This window comes from Carassius gibelio, chromosome A18 (assembly GCF_023724105.1).
Source record: "Carassius gibelio isolate Cgi1373 ecotype wild population from Czech Republic chromosome A18, carGib1.2-hapl.c, whole genome shotgun sequence".
NCBI lineage: Eukaryota > Metazoa > Chordata > Actinopteri > Cypriniformes > Cyprinidae > Carassius > Carassius gibelio.
This window is the reverse complement of record NC_068388.1, coordinates 20,335,234-20,360,531: the sequence shown is the minus strand read 5'-3', so window position 1 is coordinate 20,360,531 and position 25,298 is coordinate 20,335,234. Positions and strand designations below refer to the sequence as shown.

The 25,298-nt window shown below is 38.5% G+C and overlaps 1 protein-coding gene across 10 annotated transcripts in view; it reads right to left on the bottom strand.

The window, feature by feature from the left end:
* The window catches only part of LOC127934462 (E3 ubiquitin-protein ligase TRIP12), a 49,664-nt gene that overhangs the window by 19,099 nt on the left and 5,267 nt on the right, over nucleotides 1–25,298 (bottom strand). For 6 of the 10 annotated variants that reach the window (XM_052531854.1, XM_052531853.1, XM_052531858.1 and 3 more), the window contains 4 exons: nucleotides 17,621–17,767; nucleotides 16,406–16,531; nucleotides 15,393–16,291; nucleotides 5,416–5,521 (listed from right to left, as the gene is read on the bottom strand). In XM_052531854.1, the coding sequence (XP_052387814.1) occupies nucleotides 5,416–5,521; nucleotides 15,393–16,291; nucleotides 16,406–16,531; nucleotides 17,621–17,718 (1,229 nt within the window). In that variant the 5' untranslated portion in view covers nucleotides 17,719–17,767. The remainder of the gene's footprint in view (nucleotides 1–5,415; nucleotides 5,522–15,392; nucleotides 16,292–16,405; nucleotides 16,532–17,620; nucleotides 17,768–25,298) is intronic. The other 4 variants (XM_052531859.1, XM_052531860.1, XM_052531863.1 and 1 more) reach the window with 1 other exon arrangement.

The following is a 25,298-nucleotide window of genomic DNA, read 5'->3' as shown; positions in this document are numbered from 1 at the left end:
GCAGGAGGAGAAAGCAAATCAAAACACCGGTCACAAAAAGTATAAAACAAGGATTTCTTTGGATGCCTTTGATTTAGGAAGGAATATTTTATAGCTTGTATTTTTGATTGCACTTTCTGGTAATTATAATAATTCCCATCAGGTAAGCAGGGTCAGCATTTATTTTATCTATGTTTTGTAACATTTCTTACATATTATTGCTCGGTGTAAGAGATAGATAAAGATTAAAGGTAAACCGTACCAGTACAAGTAATTGCGTGTGTGAATTAGTCATACCGTCTCTATAATTGTGAAGCTGGGGGTTGTAAATAGCCTAGTCCTTCAAACGTAGAAAAATATGCTATAATAAGTTTTGAGATTCTAAGATACTTTAGTGATAAATTACAGGACAGCGCTGACAACTGCATTCCTCTTTGCGCGCGATCTTCACAGCTATGAGATTTCGTGCCACAATACAGCTGCGCGAACATGGTAGCTTGATATAATAATACACATCAGATCGTCCAAACCATAAAACAAATACAACTGACAGAGTTTAGTGAAGACTCAAGGCTCACCGCTCGCGCGCCATATGTGTTGAACCGGCTTTCACCTCCGTGTTTTGCTTTTATGCCACTGACTGGCAGAATCATGTGCCTACACACGCTTTTAAGGGGGAAGTATTAACAGGAAATAACCGAAATAACCGACATGGGAAAATTAAGTCGGTTATTATTTTCCGATTAATCGTCCAGCCCTAGGTAAACCATTAAGCACTCGCGCACTCTCCTGGAGACTGTGAACGTGCTCATGCACACCCCCAGCGCACACATACAATTGCCAGGTTCACATTACTCACTGTTTGCAGTGTGTTTGTGGTGTGTATTATGTTAACAGATTAAAGCATTCACTATAATGTACTACTGTAGGTTTAAAGGAAAAGAACACTTTTAGATAAACAAGGCAATAATTTTAAAGTTCTGAATTAAAGTTCTTTAAGAACCACAATATTGCTTATAATAGAGATTAAAATGCAAAAGAAAAGGCAGTATAGCTGACTTTGTCAATGATAAGATTTTGTGATAACATTAAGAAAAGTAGTTTAAATGTTTTGCTTAAGCAACTTAAAGGGGTCATATGATGCTTTATTAAGGATGATTATTTTGTGTATTTGGTGGAACAGAATGTTGGCATGCTTTAATGTAAAAAAAATATATATATTTATAGCATTTTAACATTCAACAGCAAATACTTAAACTAATAACAAAAGCTGATTCAGAAGTGCCAGATTGTTGCAGCAAAGACAGAATTACCTCCTCTCTCCTAGGCTCATGAAACGGTCATCCATAAAATGCATTGTTGTTCTGTAGTTGTCTTAAAGGTCACATAACACACACAGTTTCACCCAAACTCATGTTAATCTTGAGTATCTATAGAGCAGTACTGCATCCTTCATATCTTCAAAAAAGTCTTTAGTTTTATCATATTTATAAAAGAAAGACACAGCTTTACGATTCCTTCTGGGAAAAGCAGAGCTCCCGGAGGCGCGCCGTGGGTGAAGCTAAAAAGTGACGAGCACTTGAGCGCCGAATGCCAATAAAACAGACATTTGATGCCGTTTCACTTACATCTCAGCAGTTCTGAATCATGACCGGGATCTTTTATAGCTGGGACCACTCCATATTTCAGTATCAAACTATATGTGCTAATCCAGTGTCGAACTGGGACTTTAGAAAACGTTCGTCAACAAACATACTTGTGAAAATCTTTCCCTTACAACCAAAAACACACTCCTTCGGAGACACTTCTCGAGCAAGTCCTGTGCAGCGCTGCCGCCAGATGAAGCTCATTGATGGGTGCAATCCCGCTCTTCCAGGAGAAATGCCCATATAAGGAGTTCCACCCGCAGCTACATCATGAAGAGCCAAGATTGGAAAAAAAAAATAACCTTTCCGAAACTTGTACTAACCCGGAAGTACGATTTTTGGCACAGAAATACTCAGTCATACGTCTAAATCTTTTTGAAACTCTGTCTATGCTTAGCATGAGAATCAAACTCTTTAACCGTGTAAACAACTATGAATGCATTTAACAGCATTGTACCCTCCCTTTAAAGATTCCTAAATTCATCTACTTTTGGAAGGCCAAATAAAGTGCTTTTGCTTTCACCTATAGGTACACAGCATCTCCTTGACATGGCTGCTTCAACACTAACTGTGGTTACTAGTCTTAACTTTGATAAAGAATATCTTTTTGGATTTGAGACTTTAGTCTTTGCAACTTTACAGATATTCTTCATGCACCAAGAGCTTGTAACACTCCACTGTACTCTGTAGAAAAAAAAAAAAAAAAAAAAAGAATCACAATGGATAAATGTTGTGTTTGTAGTAAACAGCCTTGGATCAGTTGCAGACTCCTGTGTGAAAGCACAGTGAGCACCGGCTGCTTCTGCACCAATTGCATACCGCACATAGACTGCATATGCACTGCAAACAGAGTACTATGTGTGAACCTCACATACAGCTAATAAAATCAGGCTTGTGCTGTGTGTAAGCTATTGTGCAACTATTGTGCAACAACACTTGCACAACAATATTGTGCAACAATTTAAACTACAAAAATGCAGTGCATGATCAAACATTTAGGTGAGAAATATATATTTTTAAAAAACGTTAACCTCCCTCCCAACCCCTAAAATAAAAAAAATAAAATAAATAAATATTGATTGGATCATCGGTATAAATAATTCTACATAAAAAAGATCTGTATCAGTGATTGTATTGACGGTCATTTTTCAAATCGTCATATCGTCAGCTGGTGAAATCGACGATACACGATCTTATAATGCATGGGTGGAGCAAGAGAGAGAGTCTTTGTTCTGGTGTTTTAAACCACGTAGGTGCAGAGAGAGAGCCTATGGAATCACTAATATTCCAAAAAATATACTTTCAAACATACTGAAACTAACGATAAATATAACAATACTGTATTTAAAACAGCTAGTTCATATATAGTCGGACTCAACTGTCATTTTGCGCATCCTGTGACAAATTTGCTGCATCTGCACACGGAAGTTATCAGTCTAAATGTTCTGCAAAATCAGTCAACGGTGAAAATCAATAGTAGATTTCATTTGAAGTCCAGCAGTTTAACACCAATATTGGACATAAACGAACACATTAAATATAAAGTATTTAAAAAAGGCAAAGTCATTTATTTGGAGTAAAGTTGAATTGAACTGATGCATCAGTCGTGCTTCGGACCACGCGCCCCATGACGGGATCGACGCACTGCCACAGAAACAAAAATGAGATGCATTATAACATAACTGTGGCATTAAACTCAGTTTGTGAGGGCTCATTTAAAATATTGCACGTATATAGGCCGTTCAGTTTACTTGTTAAAGTGCAATGAAATACCTTATATCTGCAAACGATGTACGTCTGTTTGTGGATGGAGACTTTGTAACGGCCGAAACTATGTATTTTGCATGCTTCACACAGTGCGGAGTGCATGAAAATAATAACAAGGCAGCAGAGCGAACTATCATCCATAATGGTTCTTAAGTCCTTCTACGTCATCACCACATAGTGAGTGTTATAAGTTAAGTGATCAGTCTTCAATAGAAGGACTATGTGAGAACCACTATTGATTAGTTCGCTCTGCCGCCTTGTTATTTTGTCTTTATTTGTTACACCAAGAAAGAATTAATCTCTCATGAATGAGAAGAGTGCGTTGTTGTATAGCAGCCACTGAATGTGTGGGACACCAACTCTTCGTTTTCTCTCTCTTTCATTTCATGGATTTAACAAGTTATCTAAATCAAAGCGGACAACTTCAGCGACTACAGGCTCTAATCCTCCTGCACTCACATGCATGTATCAGTCTTTGCTTTCATCTTTTTCTGCTAAAGTCTATAAACTTGTACATTACACGTCACATCCTGATGTCACACATTACGGGACCTTTACTGGTTGTGTGTGGAACATGCTCCCATATTCCAAAAATCACTGGCAGGACGAAAAACTGCCGGGACACATTACCAGTGTATTTTCCGGAATCGCAGTGTGAAAGAGGCTTTACTAGCACTCACACACATCTCTCCTCACAGACACCTCATAGACAGCTACAGACCGGTCTTTCTCTGAAAACCCTTGAACGAGTTGTTTACAACCAGATATCTTGGGTTTTTTTTTCACAGAAAAACAAACTGGATGCTAACCATTCAGTTTTAAGGAGTGGCCATTCAATTAAGACTACTGTCAGTCACGGAAGCCTTGTGGATTGTAAAAGATGATTCCAAATAATCAGTTCTTATTTTGCTGGATTTACTGACACTGTCAATCATCAGATCCTCTTGTCTGGGCAATACATTCAAATTAACTGGTTTGAATCCTATCTCACTGGTAGGTCTTTCAGCATGGCCTGGGGAGGGGAGGTATCCAAAGCATATTAACTGGTCACTGGGCTTCCTCAGGGATCAGTTCTTGCACCCCTCCTCTTCTCCATATATACTACATATCACTGGGTCCCGTCATACAGGCACATGGCTTCTCCTACCATTGCTATGCTGATGACACACAGCTCTAGCTCTCATTTCAACCAGATGATCCAACAGTAGCTGCACGGATCTCAGGCTGCTCGTCTTCCCTTCCACTCCAACTCCACAGCATGATTTCACCATCCAGCTGGGTTATTCTGTAATTACCCCATCAACTTGAAAATCTTGGTGTAATATTTGATGATCAGCTGACCTTCAAAAACCACAGTGCACAGACTGCTTGATCTTGCAGGATTGAATTGCACAACATCAGAAAGATCAGGACCTTTCTAACGGAGCATGCTGCACAACTTCTTGTCCAGGCTGGACGACTGCAATGCTCTTCTGGCTGGACTTCCATCAAGCAGTCAAACCTCTACAAATTATTCAGAATGCAGCAGCATGACTGGCCTTTTGTGGGGAAGTCATGGCCCAATGGTTATAGAGTTTGAAATGGCCAGCAATGCCATGACTGAGGTGCCCTTTAGCAAGGCATCGATCCCTCAACTGAAAGATTCATACTGCTCCAGTATGTTTAATTTTTCTCCAAAGGTAAGGAGCAATAAAACTATTTTTGTACTCATTTAAACTACAGCTCTATATCTTAATCCCCTTACACAAGCACAATGCGAGAATCTATTGTCTCACTTTCTTTTCCAAAGTAAAACAACAGCCAATGTTGTCAACTTGTGGAAAAACAAATTAGTAAAAAAAAGCGCACGTGTGATTTGCATGTTGGGCACATATAGTTTTGTGCATACTGTGTTGATAACGAAACTCACATCATGTATACTGTGCACATACACATACACACAGCCTAAACATGTATTGTTTAGATGGTGCATATTCTAGATCAGTAGGCGGTTCTGGAATTGAAGAGGCTGGCGGTTCAGTACCTGGTGCTGGCACAAGAGCCCGTGGTCTTCTGACGTGTGCTCCTCCGACAGCTGGGGAGCTCTGCTGGGGGAGACTCACTACGCTTCTTAGTGGACTTCCTCAAACCTAAAAAGAGAAACGTGGAGCATTAAACTCAGATTAATCAGAATGAAGGGAAAAGAGAGGGAGTTAAAGAATAGCAAGCCTAAATTAGAAGCCAGTCACTGAGAGAATAGTGCATTTTAATCACAAAAAGGATTTTTTTTACATACTTCTAAAGTAGGATGCTGTACTTTTTAGAGTTTGTGTCAGATTATTATTACTTTTTATCTGCACTGAATTAAAACTGGTTTGGTGTCAACATGTACATCCATGAAATAACAGTTTATAATAGGTTTGAAAGGGTTGGTGTAGATCTTGAATAGTATGGTCAACAGACAAAAACTGATTTAACTAATCAAACAAAAAAATTCTTAAACAGAAAAAAAAGGATATGCAAAGGGCCATGATGCTTTTTTGTTTAGGGCTGCAGCTATCGATTATTTTAGTAACAGTATTCTACAGATTGTTCCATTAATTAATTGGATAAGTAATTTCTTTATTAAAGATCAATACTAAATATACAAGAGATAATAAGATGGGTCTCTTAAACTAATTTGTTTTCTTTTTAGAAAAATCTTTTAGAAAAAAAAAAAATATATATTTTCAGCCTAACTAAATAAAATAAAATAAATGTATGCATTTAGCAGACGCTTTTATCCAAAGTGACTTGACTTCGTGCATTCAGGCTACCAATTTTTACCTATCAACTAAAGCTCAAAGATGACATACACCTTTACGGTCTACTTGGAAGGGTTTTGTGGCTTTTGTAAGAGGCAAAAATCAACAGACAGCAAGGTAATTTGGAACAAGAACAAGACACCACAAAGTTTCTAAACACATTTTTTCTGCGACATGAAATTAGGAGTTATTTGGACAATAAACCCTCTTAAATGTCTCTCTATGTAGTGATGTGTGGGTAAAAATCTTGTTTTTGATAACCTTCATATTCTGTGTGCTAGTCAGTTCATAGCAGTGATAGAAATTATTCTATTCCAGTAAGTCTAAATTGATTTTTACTAGGGCTGGGCAAGTTAAAGTGTTATGTTAAAGCATTAATTGATTAACACATTAATCGCACATTAACGCAGTTTTTTTTATTATGAAAGTTCACTGCTCACTGGCTCTGAATACACATACAGACAAATCATGGGTCACAGGAGGGGATGCTCCCGAACAAATTATTTAAGCTAAGCATCAACATTCACAAACAGAATAGAATGCATCAAAGCTCATAATCATGACTTTAAGTTAGAAACAGGAAGTTTCCGATAGTACGTGAAGACTGCAGAGAAGCGCTCTCACTCAGAGACACAGTGGATTGAATAGTTTTGTTAACTTTGTGGTTTATTATTTTGAGTCAAATGGGATGCAATAACACAAGTCCCTCTAACAATATATTGCTTTACAGATCTGTCGCTTTTGCCGCTCAGAAATATTCACGCAATCATGCAGCATGTAACAGAAGCCCAAGGCGGTCAATCAGTTGACCACTAGTCTCTTGGTATCAACTTGTTTATTACATATTATGCTGATTTTAGAAGTGAAAACTGGCCTTTTTTTGATAGGTTAAGCTCTCTCTCCAAGATCATTCTTTATTCCCATCATCATACTTAATTTGCAAATAAATGTCTATGTTTCTGCAAAAAGGACTTTATCTTCTTGCTGGAGTTTAATGTTGTTTTGTTTCTTGCTACCAGGTGTCTGTGAGAACAAAACACAGGCGTAGAAAAAACTATAAATAGTTTTTAACGCACACAGTAACTGATATTGAAAACTGTTAAAAGAAAGGCTCAATAACTGTTGCACAGATATAATACACTATGCATTTCTCTTCCCTTTGTGCTTTGGACTTTTTAATGCAAAGTGCTGCATGCTGTGACTCAAGCGCATCATTCTGTATACAGGATGCTCATATTGTAAGTACTTCATGCCGCATTGTTTTTGTTATGTCCTATCAAATCGATCATATGTTGTTGCCTTTTCTTTTCATGGATGAATCCCGGTTTTTACTGAACAGGGCAGATGGTAGACAGCATGTATGGTGTCCTGTGGGTGAGCGGTTTGCTGATGTCAACGTTGTGGATCCAGTGGCCCATGGTGGCAGTGGGGTTATAGTATGGGCAGGTGTATGTTATGGACAACGAACACAGGTGCATTTTATTGATGCCATTTTGAATGCATTGAGATACCCTGAAGAGATCCTGAGGCCCATTGTTGTGCCATTCATCCACGACCATCACCTTAGGTTGCAGCATGATAATGTACAGCCTCGTGTTTTAAGGATCTGTACACAACTCCTGGAAGCTGAAAACATCTAAATTCTTGCATGGCCAGCATAACCATCAGACATATCACCCATTGGGATGCTCTGGATCGGCATATACGACAGTGTGTTCCAGTTTCTGCCAATATCCAGCAACTTCACACAGCCATTGAAGAGGATTGGACCAACATTCTACAGGCCACAATCAACAACCTGATCAACTCTATGCGAAGGAGATGTGTTGCACTGCTTGAGGCAAATGGTGGTCACACCAGATACTGACTGGTTTCCGCGTTAATTGAGATTAATTACACAAAAAATAACGCGTTAATTAAGATTAATTAATTACAGAAAAAAATTTCCCGCATTTTTAATAACTTATTTTTGCACCGTGGAACGTTTCTCACTGGATGCGTTTAAGCGGACCGATTATACTGAAGCACCAACTAGCGTTCGCATATCACCACAGCACATCGAGCCTCAAGTATCACCTCAATGCAAAACATATAGCAGCTAGCGTGGACTTTACACTTTATGTTGAACTATGTATTATTTTGTTGGTGCAACAGTTTATGTTGAACTCTTTATTGTTTTGGCCAAGGTTATTGAGAGTTGGACTTAGTATGTTATGGCCTCTGAAGCAACAGAGAGATGTTTTCTAATAGTCAGTGTTTCCAATGTTCTGAATGTAATTGACAGTATTGTGTTTTACTTAAAAAACACTTTACAGAAGGTTCCAGCACTTATAAGCTTCCTGAATTTCTGAAATGTACTATTTCTAAATTGTTTCTAAATATGCTATTGCTACACTTCATGGCAAAAATTGCACTGGTCTGCTAGACTTGGTTGAACAAAAATAAACAATATTTTGTTGCTTAAGCTTGTGTGATTCAGTCATTATTCAATGGTATACTATAAATCCATGTGAAAAAAATTACTTCTCACTGTTCTCAGGTCAAATATTTATATGCGATTAAAATGCGATTAATTTCGATTAATTAATTACAAAGCCTCTAATTAATTAGATTAATTTTTTTAATCGAGTCCCGGCCCTAATATATATATATATATATATATATATATATATATATATATATATATATATATATATATATATACACATACACATACATATTCATGAATGTTTTTCATTAATAGATTTTATAATACAAACAGCAATGTGTAACATTTTAACATATTTAGAGCAACACTTTTATTTGTTCCCCACAACGAAACGTTTTTTCACTTAATGTCTGGATTTCTAAAATTACTGTGCCCTTTTTTAAATTTTGCTGTCAAATTATCCAATAACCTAGTTCAGTGATCCTCAAATCTGGCTCGCGACATCCAGTTTGCTGCAGACTTTAGCTCCGACTCTAATTAAACACACCTGCCTGTGATTTTCGAATGATCCTGAAGATTAGGGTTTGATTAGGGTTAGAGCTAAACTTCGCAGGAAAGTGGATCTCGTGAGCCAGATTTGAGGATCACTGACCTAGTTTATGATATTTTGGTCATAGATTATGAATATATATATATATATATATATATATATATATATATATATATATATATATTCCTTTATAATGAAATAGTCTGTATTTAGTCAATTGTGAATGATTATCAGTTCCACACACAGAGATATATAAATTCTACATTTATTTAAATGGAAAAAAAACTTCACTGGTATCAGCCAATACTGAACCCTAGGTATCAGAATTGGTTTTGGAGGTGAAAAAGGGCAGATCGGGGCATCCCTATTAAATATATAACTTTACTGGCCAATGAATGCATAAAAGAGAACAGCTGGACATAAATTAATACAACTAGAGCAAATAAGAAATATCTCTTGTGCAAATGAGATTTAAGAGCAAAAAAAAAAAAAAAAAATTAAGATTATAGGACACTTAAATTTGGGTTTGTTCCTCACACAAATCTATCAGTCATCCAGACCTGATTTGGCAGCACTTGGGGAAATCACAATATTACTACCGTTTTTCCCAAATACAATGACAAATGTCCTTTTGACCAAATGTTAAAAACTTTTACACCAAGATAAATGTTTGCAAATATTTTTGAGTGATGAACATTTGAATTTACACAAAAAAAGCTGTTAAACATTCTCGTGCTGTACATGCATCAGAATTTTTTAAGGGGAGGTGGTCTAATCTCTTCTTCATCACGCTGAGAAGAAAACTGGCCAACCAATAAGATTAGTGTGTTCACATGCTCAGAGCTGCTGCTGGAGCACACACTACAACCTAGTGGTGCTCACAGAGAAAGAATTCAGAATTGGCTCTCGTCTCTGCAGCCTTGCAGATGGTGTCATTTAATAAACGCCATAGTGAACACAACAATCTTACTGGCTGCTTGAAAATTTGTAAATACTTGTTTGACTTCCTTTTATCTCCATGACAAGTGGGTTTCAGAAAACCTAAAGTTGTGCAAAAATTTGTTTACCAGGGTAAACTGTCTTTCTGCTTTTCTAGAAGCACCACCCAATGACAGAAAGTGAATCTTTAATTCTATATTTACATACACTATTAAAAATGTTAAACGTTGCTTAGCTACCATAACCAACCTAGAGTTACATAAGACATGAGTTCTATGGTAAATTAAAACTAAATTGCTTACTACACTTGAAGTGCCCATCTGATAAACAGTATACAGTCACAGTACCCAGCCATACTGATTATAGAAAGAAAGAGAAGGGAAAATAAAAGAACCTTTAAAAAGACATCTGACAGCGCTTTCCCTGTTAAGCCAGATGAATCACTCACACCTTCAACAGCTCCTGTCTGGTGGTCAAACCCTGACACTGAGGGTCTATTCTGGGCAATGCACTGCCCCCTTGCCCTTTGGCAGAATGCCCTCCCGTGACTCTTCATTTCAGAGACCGTCCTTTCATAAATCAACCCAGCCTGATTTACACAGGATGACCTCTCGTACTCAAGATAATCACCTCCAACAGGCCTTCATGGAACACTTTATAGCAACCCTTATTGGAAAAATCAGGAACAAGACGAAACATCCAAACAATACAACTGCTGTGATTCTAAACATCCAACCGATAGCACTCATAAGCCTAAATCCCAACACATGCCAGCGTCTTGACCCACCTCTGGGGCATTATGATACTACAAAGCTCTGCTAGGCTAATCTGCACAGCAAACTAACTACAGCAAAAGCCCTTCCTACCTCAGCATACATCCAGCCGCGACTCTTGTCCGTACAATACTGTAAGGCAGCAGAAGGCTGGTATTTTTAGACCAGTACACTGGCACACTGAACTGGACTGAAACCTGAGCCAGCTCCCCCTGCCATGACCAGAGCCAAAACCCCATCCGCTATTACTGGGGCTAGAAATGATCACAATTACAATGATCACGCCTTTCTTGAAGGCACCGATTTGTGGAAGCAGCCCTGCTAAGAGTATCAGCACTCAGGTTAATGATCAGCTGAAATGTTTATAGTAAAATACCTGCAATTTACCAAGCCAGAGATGTTCAATTTCATGAAACCAGTCAAGAGCACACCCAAGCTATATTTCACCCCAGAATTAAAAGAAACAAAAAAAAAATGTCCATGTATAAATTCCTTTTAAATGTGTATTGCAAACATATTTATATATCTACATTATATTTCATGCTAATGTTAATTTGGAAAAAAAGAAAGTGTTACTAAAATGTGTTTTTTTTTTTCAATTACAACTTTGGTGTTAAAATGTGTTCAATTCTGATTAAAGTAACCCCCTTAACAGTCTGAAAAGTAGGGTACATATTTATAAATAATTTACCTTCCTCATTTCTGTTTGATTCTGGGCTAAAATATGACCCAGATTGAGAAAGGAATAAGATGAAAGTACATAGGAATAATACTTCATTTCAAAACAAGTACGCTTTTGTAAGGGTTCTCGAGTTACACTATGGGCCTGTTTACACCTGGTCACTTTGTGCATTTTGATGCCATCTCGATTGGGGAAAGACCAGGTGTAAATACCCTCCGAAACACTTTCGAGATGGATTAAAATAAGATCGCTCAAACTGGACAAGTGTAAATGTATCTGGTAGAAGGGGTGTAACGATCCATCGATATGGACTGATACATCGATTAAATGTATAACAATATGATGCATCAATGCCAAATGTAAAATATCGATATCTGTAGTATAAATAGGCACATTATTTCGAAACTCTCCACATTGTCACCAATGTCCATCAATGCAGTAACACTAACGCATGCATTCTTGTTCAAACTCACGTGTAGGGACGATAAGACTGTCTAAAAGGGCGAGCATGAAAGACGTTCGGGATAGTTGACAGAATTTTCGAGTGCTTGTGAGAAGTTTTCAGAGCACAGTGACATATGCACACATCCAAAGCGAAAAAAAAATAAAAATAATAATACATTAATGCCTTTTTCCTACAACTTAACTCGTTTGTGTTTCCTAATGAAGATTTATATTATTTTAGACATTGCATATTTTAGCAGAGCAGCCTGAATGATACATATTGACTGTCATCATATCTTAAGATTACCGATCTTGTGTGTCACTTAATTTTTATTCATTTTTCTTTATTATAAAAAAAAAAAAAAAAGAAGTGTGGGTCTATTTTTTTGTTGTGAATGTCCCAATTGAGGAACAGGATGTGAACATTTTAGATAAAGGTTCATGTTATGCATTTTGGTTGCATTTATGAGTTTTTTTAAGTATCTGCAAATATCATATCGCTGGGTATGAGAATAGATATCGTATTGTAAAATGATGAACCATCCTATTTACACCCGTCTGGTAGTTGAAACCTCATATGGAGAATTTACTACTCCCAAAATGTGAAAAACATGTGAGTGTGTTTTATAGGCTATATGACATTTTAGTCAGATATTATGGCGCTAATGCAACACATATCGCCACAGAAGATTATCTCTTCAACAAGCCGATGTGCAAACTGAATGTGTGTATGTGTGCTGCTTGTGCTCGTACATTGTTGCAAGAAAATATGCACTGATTTATTGGTCACCATTTTTTTTTTTATCGGCCAATATTTGTCTTAAGTCTGTGATTGGCCAATCTAAAATCAGGACTCATCTTTTATTAGCTGCAGCACATACAAAATCACACATACTATACAATGCAACTCCAATGACTAAAAGGGTGAATCATTCGCGACTTCAATTCATCAAATATGCTGTAATTCAGATGAATGTGTTGTTGTTTTTTTCTAACAACATGAATATTAATAGTCCAGCACTGTTGTTGTTGTTTTTTTGCATGCATGCATGGTTAGACCTTGACTGATCACTTGATCAGTTTTGGAACTTGTAGTTAGAAGTTACATGTAATTTATATAGTTTTCATTTTTTAACATATCACTGCTGTGTGACAAGGTGCACTTACAGCTTAAACCAGACTTGAGATGAAATAGCAGGGTTTCATGACCTATTAAGACATGGTGACTGGCATTGGCTAATAATAGTGTCAAAACATCGGTGATGGCATCTTCCTCAAATTTCCTGATTGGTACACAACTACTTGCAAGGTGTATTATGTCCCCAAGTGAGAAAAGGATTTCTCTGATGATGTGAGATCTTTCACGTTGTTGATTTATGCACAATGATATCACAGTGAGAGTGCCTAAGATGATCTAAAGTAGGGTAAGTGGCATAATGTGTAACATCATCCATATGTTCTTGGTTGAATAAATCTCATATCTTGCAAAATATGACCCGGATAGATCAGTTCTGTCACGGAAAGCTTGCATGTCAGTTGCACCACTGGTGGCAGGTCACTGAATAATGAAGTCCACTTCTAGCACCCTTGCAGAGGGTGTTCTACAAGTGCACTATGTTGAAACTAAAGCCTGGATGTAGAATATTTCAGAGTGTGTGCAGACAGTAACATCCAATCTATCCAAAAACCCTGATATACAGATACACAAAACGTCAATGTCAAAAGCACTACTATCTTGGTACGGAGTTGGTACTGAAGTTTTAAAATGCAAACGTACTGGGTCAATTTGGTACTCGTTGAAAGCCAACTGTTTTCAAACGGTCCTGTGCATATGTGTGCATGCTCAGAGAAAAGCATAAGTATCTATTTACAACATGTTTGTAATGTTTAGTACTGTAGTCAATCACATGCGATAGTCTCACATGCAGTTCTATGATACGATAAACAGTTAACAAAAAAATACTGTTCATTTACGGTTCATTCTGCTTACCACTCTACCATAGCGATGGACAGGCCAAAGAAAAATCTGACAGTTTGTAAAAAATAGATCTGAGATTCAAGTCGGAGTAAAATTACAAACTAACTAGGGCTGAAACGATTCCTCGAGTAACTAGAGTACCTCGGTTACAAAAAATGCTCAAAGCAATTTTCTCTGCCTCGAAGCCTCTTTTCATTTCTTTTAAATCTCATGTCAGGCTCTTTCTGACTGATTTTTGTAATGTGACAACACGTTTACGTCACCCACAAAGCGAAAGGAGACACAAGCGCTGCATCCGAGATCTCATACTGCAAGGAGTCAGCAGTGTTTTGATTTCAGAGCGCAGGCAAATGTAAAGAGAATGTCATGGCATGTGCCCATTGCAAGATAGAGCTGGCATACCACAACTAGGGCCCTATGAGTTCAGTGATGCAGAAAACGCGGACGGAATCGTGGAATCCAGTCATAAAAACGGAATTTAGTTTAACGCGGAATTTAACGCGTTAAACGAAGCAGAATTTAACGGAAGTTTAACGCGGATTGGCAAGGAACCTGCCAAATTTTAAATGAATTAATCAAAAATAGATCATTGCACTTACATCAAATGACGATATGGAATAATATCTATAAATATGAAGCCGGGAACAGTCTATTTAAATATGAATCCTGCATGTTCTGAATAGGAATTAGTTGTTCATTTTAAGAGACCCAGGAGTCTTTTTATCTCTTGAATGAGTAATATTGCACTAACCAAAAACTCATTTTATCCAATTACTCTATTAATTGATGGAATTTTTGGTAGAATACTCGATTACTAAAATATTCAATAGCTACAGCCCTAAAACTAACAGACCTGACACTTGTTTTATGCAATGTTTCTCTTCTTTTTATTATATATTTTACTATAAGGTTACTTAAATGTTTTAACCTGTTAAATGTCACCCCGTCCCGTATACGGGACGCCTACATTGACTATACTATACTACAATCAAACTTAATCTAATCTTGACAAACTATATATCGTTGGAAAGGTCTAAGACTCCCAAATATATATTATACCAATATTTTTTGTAAAAAATTATGTAGGAAAAGTAATAGATCAATTTATGACAAGAGTGCACCCTTAGAAATCTACATTACAAAAGGAGTTTTGACCTTTGTTTAAAAATAAGACTTCCTCGTTGCCTTTTTCTCTATCACATTTTAGAAAGGTAGTACATTTATGGTAGTAAAACGGTTATTTTGTATAGGCCACTGACATTTTGGTATCGTGACACCAGTTGTCTCAATAAGATTGCCTACAAACACCAACCTTCCGATGTTTAGTCTAACTTGTGAATCCCTTAACATGAATTAGAGCTTGTTAACTTGTTTTAAACTTGGACCATTGCTTTAAAAATACAGAAGCAGTTTGGGCACTCACTTGCTAGTTTAGCCTGCAGTCCAGAGGGCCCAGGCTTAGAGGAGGTCTCAGCCTTGGCCGATCCCGGCAGGGACAGTTTGGGCTTTGGCAGGTTGACTTTGGAGTTGAAGCGGGATGTCCAATCAAACTTGGATGAGCCAGCAGCCTTGCTCTGCTCTTTATCTCGGCTGCTCCTTCGGGGAGAAGGGGAGGATGCAGAGCGTGACCGCCGGACTTTGCTCTGGTCCTTGCCCTGTTTTAGCCGGGCACCCTGAGGGGCACAGCTGTTGGCGCCTGTGGCAGCCGAGGAGGAAGAGGAAGAGGAGGATGAGGAAGAGGCAGAGGAAGAGGAGTCAGTCACGGTGCTACACCCAGCTTTGGCTGAGGCGGCCGATTTGGACGCCAGCTTGGTGGGTTTGGCTGCCCGGCTGGCCTCGCTGCGGGGTGGCAGGGGGCCTGCCGCACTGCTAGAGCTGGGGAGGGATGAAGGAGAGGAGGATGACAATGAAGAGGCGTCTGCCTTCTTGCGCTTTTGAGAGGGGGTGATCGAGGCCCCACTAGGGCCTGTATAAGATGTGCTCTTCTTGCTCAGAGCTCTGGCGGGAGCCGGCTCGGCTGCTAACCTTCTCTTTTTGGACTTGGTGCTGACAGATGCTGGAGCCTTCCTCGGCTCTGTAACTTCAGGTGAGGTTGTGGGGGCCGATGGCCCACTGGATGAACTCTCAAAAAGGTGGCTGGACACCGCTTTGGGTCGCTTGGCCGGGCTGGGTGAAAAGGTAATGTTGAGCTCTGAAGCGGAGCTGCGTTTGAGAGCACGGGTGCTGCTGCCCTCCCGTCTCCCCTGCTCGCCTGAAGAACCTGCTGCTTCCAAGTCTGGATCTGGAATCGAGTGTGAACCCACGGATAGAGAGAGGATGTTCCTGTGAAAACAAACAGGAAGGGGAAAGACCTGAGCACCCAAGACAGAGCAGTCATCACATGGTGAACTTGCGACACAAAAGACCCACACGCAATACAGGAGGAAAAAGGGATACCTTCGAGAGGCGTGGCCGCGGGCGGAGCCGACGGCAGAGCTGGGTGGGGCTTTGGAAGCCTTAGAATTAGATCTTCTACTTTCAGGTGGGGAATTTGCTTTTTGGTTTACTTGCTCTGGCTGCAACCTGGAGAGGTTGGGAATTAAACAGCAAAGAGCAGTGTGGGAAGGGAAGCAGATGAGGAACACCTCAAATTCAACTTCATGAGCTGACTACTGCTGAAGTACTACAGCACTTCCTACACACAAGTCAGCCCAACGGCAATGACAAACAGCAATCATTACAAGTTTCTAGCAAGGCATTTCTCACAAGTTGAGAGCATCACCCTGAGTAGGGCAGCTAAACTATTAGCCATTTGGCCGTGTCGCTGGAGGACATAAAGAACTTGTTTGAAAGACAAGAGACAAAAAATTATCCCCACAAGTGCCGAATGTCTGCGAATCAGGCCTGAAAGAGACACAATTGGTCAGTCTTGTCTGCACTGCTTTTCAGCAAAGGTGCCATGCTACTATTGAATCTATAGCACCATAGCAAAGGAAATTATATTTTAAGTTGAGAGTTTGCAGTGTGAATCGAATGCGACTACAGAGACAGTCATGCATTTCTACTGTTGATATCACATAACCAGTATAGCTTGCTTCCTGAACAAATGATTCTTATTAGTTATCCCTTGAGATCATGAGTTATCGGATTACACTCAATATTTTCGGGTCAGTTCATTTTATCTTATTTTATTTTTGAAAGAAATGACTACTTAAAACAGGGACATATTAAATAGATCAAAAGTGGCAGTATTTATAATACAACAAAGATTTCCATATCAATTCAATGCAGTTTTTGAACTTTAGATTCATCAAAGAATCCTGAAAAAAATATATCAAGGTTACAAAAAATAAATAAAATAATAATAGACGAACTTAGTAATGTTTTGTTTGTGTTGCACTGGTCAACAAGAAACTTAATGATGTGTCATATAGGCAGAAAATATTAAGTTACTGATGCCATTTAAGAATACGGTTAATCAATTAGACACCGAGCGAAAGAGACTTACTGAGATTAAATGGAGGTCATTTGACCTCAACATTGTAACTGCTGCACAAATAGAATTTTGCAAGAACGTCTGCTCTAGATACAGGTAGATATAGTTACACGTACAGACCTAAACAAAGGCTATATTCAGAACTTTAGCGTTAAGTTTGCACATTGCGTACTCACCTTCCTGCAAGTGTGTGGTCTATTGGCTGGGCCGCGGCTGTGTTCCTCTGTGAACGGCGCAGTGACCCCCCTGGATTGGAATTAGGCCGGTTGGACATTGGCACCTCTCTCCTGAAGGGACATACCCTTTCTAGACACTACCATTCACTGGTGAAAAAGCATATAGAAAGATGGTTAGTTATGTTGTGTGAACGTTTTCCATGTTCTTGTGAATTGTGTTGAGAGCCGTATTATCATCTCTTTATTTTGCCATTATTGAAATAAGAACTTTAAAACAAGAGTTTGATAAATGTTTGATATATTGTTTGTGCACCAAAAGTGTTACATAGTAATATCTGGGATATTAATGTCGAATTTTATAATATTATATTAATGTTAGGGGTGCACGATGTGTCGTTTAAGCATCGATATCCCGATGTGTGAATCCACGATAGTCACATCGCAGGATGTGCGATGTAGGCTGTCGTAGTTGATCCGTTATTCATTAACGGAACGGGCCAGCTGCTCCCCGGCCCTTGAAGAAAGTGATTCGCGGATTAATTACACAGCTTAACCATCATAGAGTGAAAGTTTATCATTTGCATGTGTTTTTAAGTCCTGTCAGTTTAACAGGGCGCATATAAGAACGAGCAGAGAGAGAGAGAGAGAGAGAGAGAGAGAGAGAGAAAGAGCGCCCCGCCCATGCGCTCACCTTCACCGTCTTCAAACACCACGAGCACTGTCTTGCTCTCTCTACCTCGCCCATATTAAATTACAATCAATTGACACGATGGTAAAAAAAAAAAAAAAAAAAAGCTATCCAGTGATGAAATGTTTTCTGTGTTGTCAAATCTTTTGCAATATCCTAAACTGCAGAGATAATTACACAATGTGTGATGTACACATCTGATGTAATGATTCCTTTGAACCAATTCAATTTAATGAATGATTTAAACAACTGACCTGTCCAACACTGAACTCACGAGACGTCTGAATTGTGAATTGTGGGTGTATAAAAAAATCTGTAACCCTTTACAATGTTCTATTTATTCAACTATTTAACTACATTATTTAACATTTACTATTACTAAACTGCACTTCTACAACATTGTTAATTTCAACATTTAGGCTATAGCCTTCATTGTTGAAATCAAAAGTTATACAGTATTTGTTAACATAGTTAATGCACTGTGAAGTAACATTACCAAACAATGAACAGCTGTGTTTTTATAAACTAAGATAAACAAAGATTAATAAATATAGTAACAAAAGTATTGCTCGTCATGTTAGTTAATATACAGTTAATAACAATTCAAACCATATCTTAAATTTACTAAAAAAATAATTTACTCTAAATAATATGCTGATGTTTAAATCATTTAAAATGAGAATGTAAATGCGCTCACCCCATTTTTGTTTGTAAGAAAAAATTTGATTTCATATCGCTATATATATATATATATATATATATATATATATATATATATATATATATATATATATATATATATATATATATATATATATAATCGCAGAAAAATAAAATATCGCAATGTCATTTTTTCCCAATATCGTGCAGCCCTAATTAATGTAGACATGTTTTAAATGTATTAAGTAGGGGTGCTCCGCTCCGATCACGATCACGATCGGCCGATCGTTATGCGCATCTCGTCAGTAAAGCTGGTTCTCTAATCAGTGGTAAATTCCATCAGGTGCGTGATTTCACAGAGCAGCTGTTACTGTTTGCTGCGCAAATCCAATTTCATTTTCAGCGTTTATTTGCACATCTTCTCAGTTAACAATGGCTCTGTGTAGTAACAGCTGCTCTATGTGAAATCAGGCACCTGATGGAATTTACCGCTGATTAGAGAACCGGCTTTACTGACGAGATGCGCATAACGATCGGCCGATCGTGATCGGAGCACCCCTTTTATTAAGGGAGTAACAGAATATAATTACACAAGGCTCCAGACTCATTCTTCCCACTGGACACACTTATGCAACTAACTTTCTCAGTTGCTCGCATTATTTAATTATTTTGCACTGCAAGATGAGATTGATCAATGAATGCTGATGAACTTTTATCTTAGTTTATAGTTATATGGAAACGAAAGTGGTTAACATTCAACCCATTCTTTTTCATAAAAGCAAATTATCAATTAATCTGTATTCTGTCTGGTCCAAAAAAAAAAAAAAACATTACTAAATGCACCCCCCGTTTCAGTAATGCAAAGCCGCTAGGAGCTCAATATCATCTTTCGAATCACAGACATGTACTAGGGCTGTCGCGGTTAAGAAATTTCCCCAGCGGTTATTATGGGTGGCTCAATAGCATGATATACGGTATTACCGCCGTTTTTTTTTTTTTACATACCTAATTTATCCTGATTTTGCTGCATACAAAGCTCTATCTTTGAGTTATTGTTGCTTTTTTAACTGACAGAGAGACACATGTTAAATGCCAAACAGCAACAAGAAAATGCGTTTTCCAATACATTTTATTTTTAAGAAATCAAAGAGTTCTAATATGTATTACACGTATTTGTGCGCGACTTTGGACAGCAGCAGAAATCTAGACTTATCGCGCCACCACTGGCCCACCAGGACAGTGGATTCGTGTTGGAGTCGATGCACTCCTCATGCAGATAGTTTGCGTGAGCTCGTTATCTGCTCACGCTCTCTTGGGAACGGGCACTGATGCAGAGGTTGTAAGTTACTTCAGCAGGTATGCCGGTTACTTTCACAGCTGTATTTTACAGATTTTGCAAAGGCTTCAGCTACTCCTAACTATCGGCCTGTCTCAGCTGTTCTTTTTGATGTTGCTCCGCGACAGAAATATTATAAGAAAACGCTTAATGTGGCTTAATGTACTAACACAGTGATTTTTAAAAACCAAACTCACTAAACATTATACTAATAAAGTAGTATACGATGTACAAAAAAAAAGAAAAAAAAGAAAACAGATGATCCCTGAATATGAATGTAAGTCGTTTAATAACACGTTAAGCCTTATGATGGTTTTCTATGAGAGGAAAAGGCTTAACGTGTTATTAAACGCGTTGAATTCATATTCAGGGATCATCTGATTTGTAGATAATATACTTTATTAATATGATGTTCGATGAGTTTGGTCTGTTAATATCACTGCATTGGTACATTTAACCACGTTAAGCGTTTTTCACGTTAAGTGTTTTAGAATGTCCCGATGACCTCAAATTAGATGTATTGCCGTGTCACAGGAACCTTTTTGCAGCAAATTTTGCATATCGGCTCATCTATATTCACTGGCTCGCCCTTTTCATTGGGTTGAAAGCCAAAATGTTCCTAAACTGGCAACCTGACATTAGGTTTTGGGACGAGATCGAGTGCCTCTCATCATTTCAGCCGGCCTATTCAAAACAAACGAAGCACCATAAAGCTACAACGGCTCGCGAGAAAATTACAGTCGTAACCATATTGTAGCATCAATTTATTTAACATTGAATGCACAGTGACAAATTTAAACAAAAACTGAACACTGCAGTTGCCGCGGTTTCTATCTTTCCTCTGCAGTTTGCTTGTCAATAGCGAGGTATTACAATATTGCGGTTATCGCGCCAGCCCTAACATGTACCACAACATCTATGGCTCCACAATTCATAAAAGATCAATGACATTACTCACATACGCCACAGCATTAATGCACAAATAATCCATAAAGACACCAAGAAAATGATGATGAGAGAGAGAGAGAGAGAGAGAGACACACACACAATAAAACAAAAGCTTTCTAAAGAGACACTGAGGGAGAAATGGTCAAATTCTAAGGAAAACCAAACACTAAAATGATTTACTTCTACACTGACCAATCAAATTTGTGTTTGATGCCCATTTGCTTAGTAATGCATGACGGCATCAAGCTTGAGGCGATTTTGAAGACAAGGCCTCACAACATGCAGTGAGATAAGAAACCAGACAGAATAGATGGAGAGGGGGGCTTTGTGTCCTCCTCAGCTCAGTGGTAATGAACAACACTACCCATCAATCACTACGACATCGCAGAGACACACAATCCCAGCACACCTTTATCTTTTGAGTCTGTGAGATGGCATCCTGCAGGACAACCACTTAAGTGGAGGTGCATGATTATGAGAACTCATTTAAATGATAGACTATGACAAACCGCGTCAGTGGACTCTAATAGGGATGAAGACTCAAGCCTAGATCTACTCATGAAGTCATATCCGTGAAGATTTTTTAGAAACAATAGGGCCTTTCACACCACAGGAACCTTTTCATAGTACCTGAACTAATTGTGGAACTACCCACTTCTGTATTGCTGGAACGGGGTGCTATTTAAGTACCGGACTGCCTTTTTCTAGAACCAAATTGGCTCCTACTCCGGAGGAGGGTCTAACCAGCTGAACTGGAAATATCCGTGACACAAGAATACACTGATTGATCAAACGCGTTCGAAAACGCCCTGACGCGCCATGATTTAAAATGCTGTGTAAAAATACTGTAAACGGTCAACTTATTTTGCAAGTATAATGAACAGCGATAAATGGACAGACGCTGAAGTGCATGTACTTGTAGCAAATGTAGCACTGCATGTTGTCATTGAAGATTCTTAGTCCTCCTTTCTGTTCTTTCAGTCACTTTACATATACATCGACATTCCATGTCTATTTCTGTGAAACCCGCGAGACAACAAAAACACCGTTTTTTTTTTATTTTTATGGATATTCCACCCAAAAATGAAAATGTTGTCAATTAATCACTTACCCCCATCGTATGCTGCTTATGCTCTTCTGTATCAAGGATGCGCTGTTCCTACATGTATTTCTGCTTTGATTTAAAAAAAGAAAAGAAAACAACGCACCATTTGTTGTGCGGCTAACACAGAGGAGCATAAGCAGCATGCAGTGATATGGAGCGACACAGAGGAGACTGTTGACAGGAATTGTTGAATAAAGTTTAAAATAAACTTTGCTTACAAACAGTATTCTCGTTGCTTCATAATGTTACGGTTGAAACACTGATGGCAGATGGACTATTCTGACAACACCTTTCATACTTTTCTGGACTTTGACAGTGCAGCTTACTTGGCAGTCCATGGGACAGTCACTCACAAGCCTACCGGTTTTCATTCAAAATATCTTAAATTGTGTTCCGAAGACAAACTAAGCTTTTACGGCACTGGTCTCAAACTCAATTCCTGGAGGGCCACAGCTCTGCACAGTTTAGCTCCAACCCTAATCAAACAAACCTGATCCAGCTAATCAAGGTCTTCAGGATTACTAGGAACTTCCAAGCAGGTGTGATTTGGAGCTGGTTGGAGCTAAACTCTGCAGAGCTGTTTTACGGGTTTGGAAAGACATAGGGATAAGTGGTACTTAAATGGTACTGGGAAATAATTTGCACAAAATCATCCCAGTACTTTAGTACTCTACAATTAGTTCTGCAACTAAAGCGGTGCAAAAGGCCCAAATGAGATTTTGTGTTTAGAAAAGACTTATTAGACTAGACAATATGTGATGCATTATAGTCCAATCAAAACTATGCACTTGAGTTGACAATTATCAAAGATTTTTGTCAGCTTTCATTGAATGTGCAGTCATTAAGAAAGTCAGAAATGCTTAAAGGGGGGTGAAATGCTCGTTTTCACTCAATATCCTGTTAATCTTGAGTACCTATAGAGTAGTACTGCATCCTTCATAACTCCAAAAAGTCTTTAGTTTTATTATATTCATAAGAGAAAGATAGTCTGTACCGATTTTTCCCGGAAAAACACGACCGGCTTGAGGCGTGACGTGTGGGCGGAGCTAAAGAATCACGAGCGCCAGTAGGCTTTTGCGTTGAGAGCGTCTGGGAGCTGTGACATTACCGTGAGGACAAAACCAACCAAAACAAACCATGGCTAACAGTCAGATTCAGCGTATATTTATGATCCAGAAGCAGATCCAGAGGCTGAAATTTAACAAGAGCAGCATCAGCAACGACGTCTCTATGTGGTATGTACTGAAACTGTATATATTTGCTTAGCGGTTTTGGAAAATGACTAAGTTCCACTTTGTTGTCTTTTTTTTTTTTTTTTAAGCTGTACATGTGGAAAGTGCAGTTTGATGACAACATCGCATGTTGTTTACTGGATGTGCTTACGCGCCGATAGCTAAGTTAACAACACAGAGATATTTGAAGCAGTTTTACTCACCGCCTGTGGTTCCAACACACGATCGTGACCCTTTTTCGTTGGGACTGCATTATCCTTAAGAAATAAACGATGTGCAAATCCAACGTCAAACTGGGCCTTGTTTGTAAAACAAGCATCTTCGAAATGCAGGGAACAAACACAAACACTTGCACAACTCCGTTGATGCTCTGTAAAAATAAACTCCATCCACTGGTCCCTTAATGCTGTTTCTCTTTTGGTAATCTGTGCAGGGTTGTCTTGCCCTGGCAACCAAAAACACTCCTTTTGTGACATTTTGCGACTCTCTCGCTCTGATCAGTGAATGTCTGTGCTCTCAGTGCTCTGCTATACGGGAGCGCGCGCTCTTCCGGCAGACGTGCCCTCAGGACCCATATAAGGAAATTCCATACTCAAAAAAAACTTTCCGAAACTTGTGACAAACCGGAAGGAGTATTTTTGGAACAGAAATACTCCTTCAAACGTACAACTTAATTTTTGAAACTTTGTCCATGTTTAGCATGGGAATCCAACTCTTTAACAGTGTAAAAAACTCAGTATGCATGAATTAGCATTTCACCCCCCCTTTAATACTTTATCTTCTATAGCAACTCATACATTTCTTCTAAAAGTATTGCCCTTCATATGTAAAATGTCACTTTACTTATGTTTAATATAAAAGTTATTTTGAAGAATGTACAATAACTTATTCTGAAGCCCCCACAAATTAAAATGGTGAAATGTGTTCAACAGTCTAAAACAAAACTCTTGACCACCACAGCCTACCTGAGTATTGTTGCTGAGCATGTCCATCGCTTTATGACTACAGTGTACCCATCTTGCCTACTTCTAGCAGGACAATGCACCATGTCACAAAGCTCAAATCATTTCAGACTGGTTTCTTGAACATGACAATGAGTTCACTTTACTCCAATGGCCTCCACAGTCACCAGATCTCCATTCAATAAAGCACCTTTGGGATGCGTTGGAACAGCAGATTCGCATCATGCAGCAACTGCATGATGCTATCATGTCAATATGGACCAAAATCTCGGAGGAAAGTTTCCAGCACCTTGTTGAATCTATGCCATGAAGAATTAAGGCAGATCCGAAGGCAAAAGGGGGTCCAACCCAGTACTAGCAAGGTGTACCTAATAAAGTGGTCACTGAGTGTATTTTTCACTGCATGAGAAACATGACGAGTGGCATGAGCACCATGGTTTGTCAGACAGAGCAGTAACTAAGAGGAAAGGGTCTAATTGCATCACTGCAGCTGTTGTTAGAAGTTCTGGTTGCTATTGCAACAGTCAGCATCCTGAGACAATGCATGTGCATTGGCTGGTCAAGACTAAAAAATAAGCTATTTTTAATTCTATTGGAGCACAATAAACAAAATGTATGTGGCAGTCATTGTCAGATTTCCAGAATATATCCAGACTGATTAACAGCTAAAATATTATATTACGCATACAAATTCTCAAACACGCATGCTTGTCTTGTTTCTTGAAAGATCTGCAAAAAAAAAAAAAA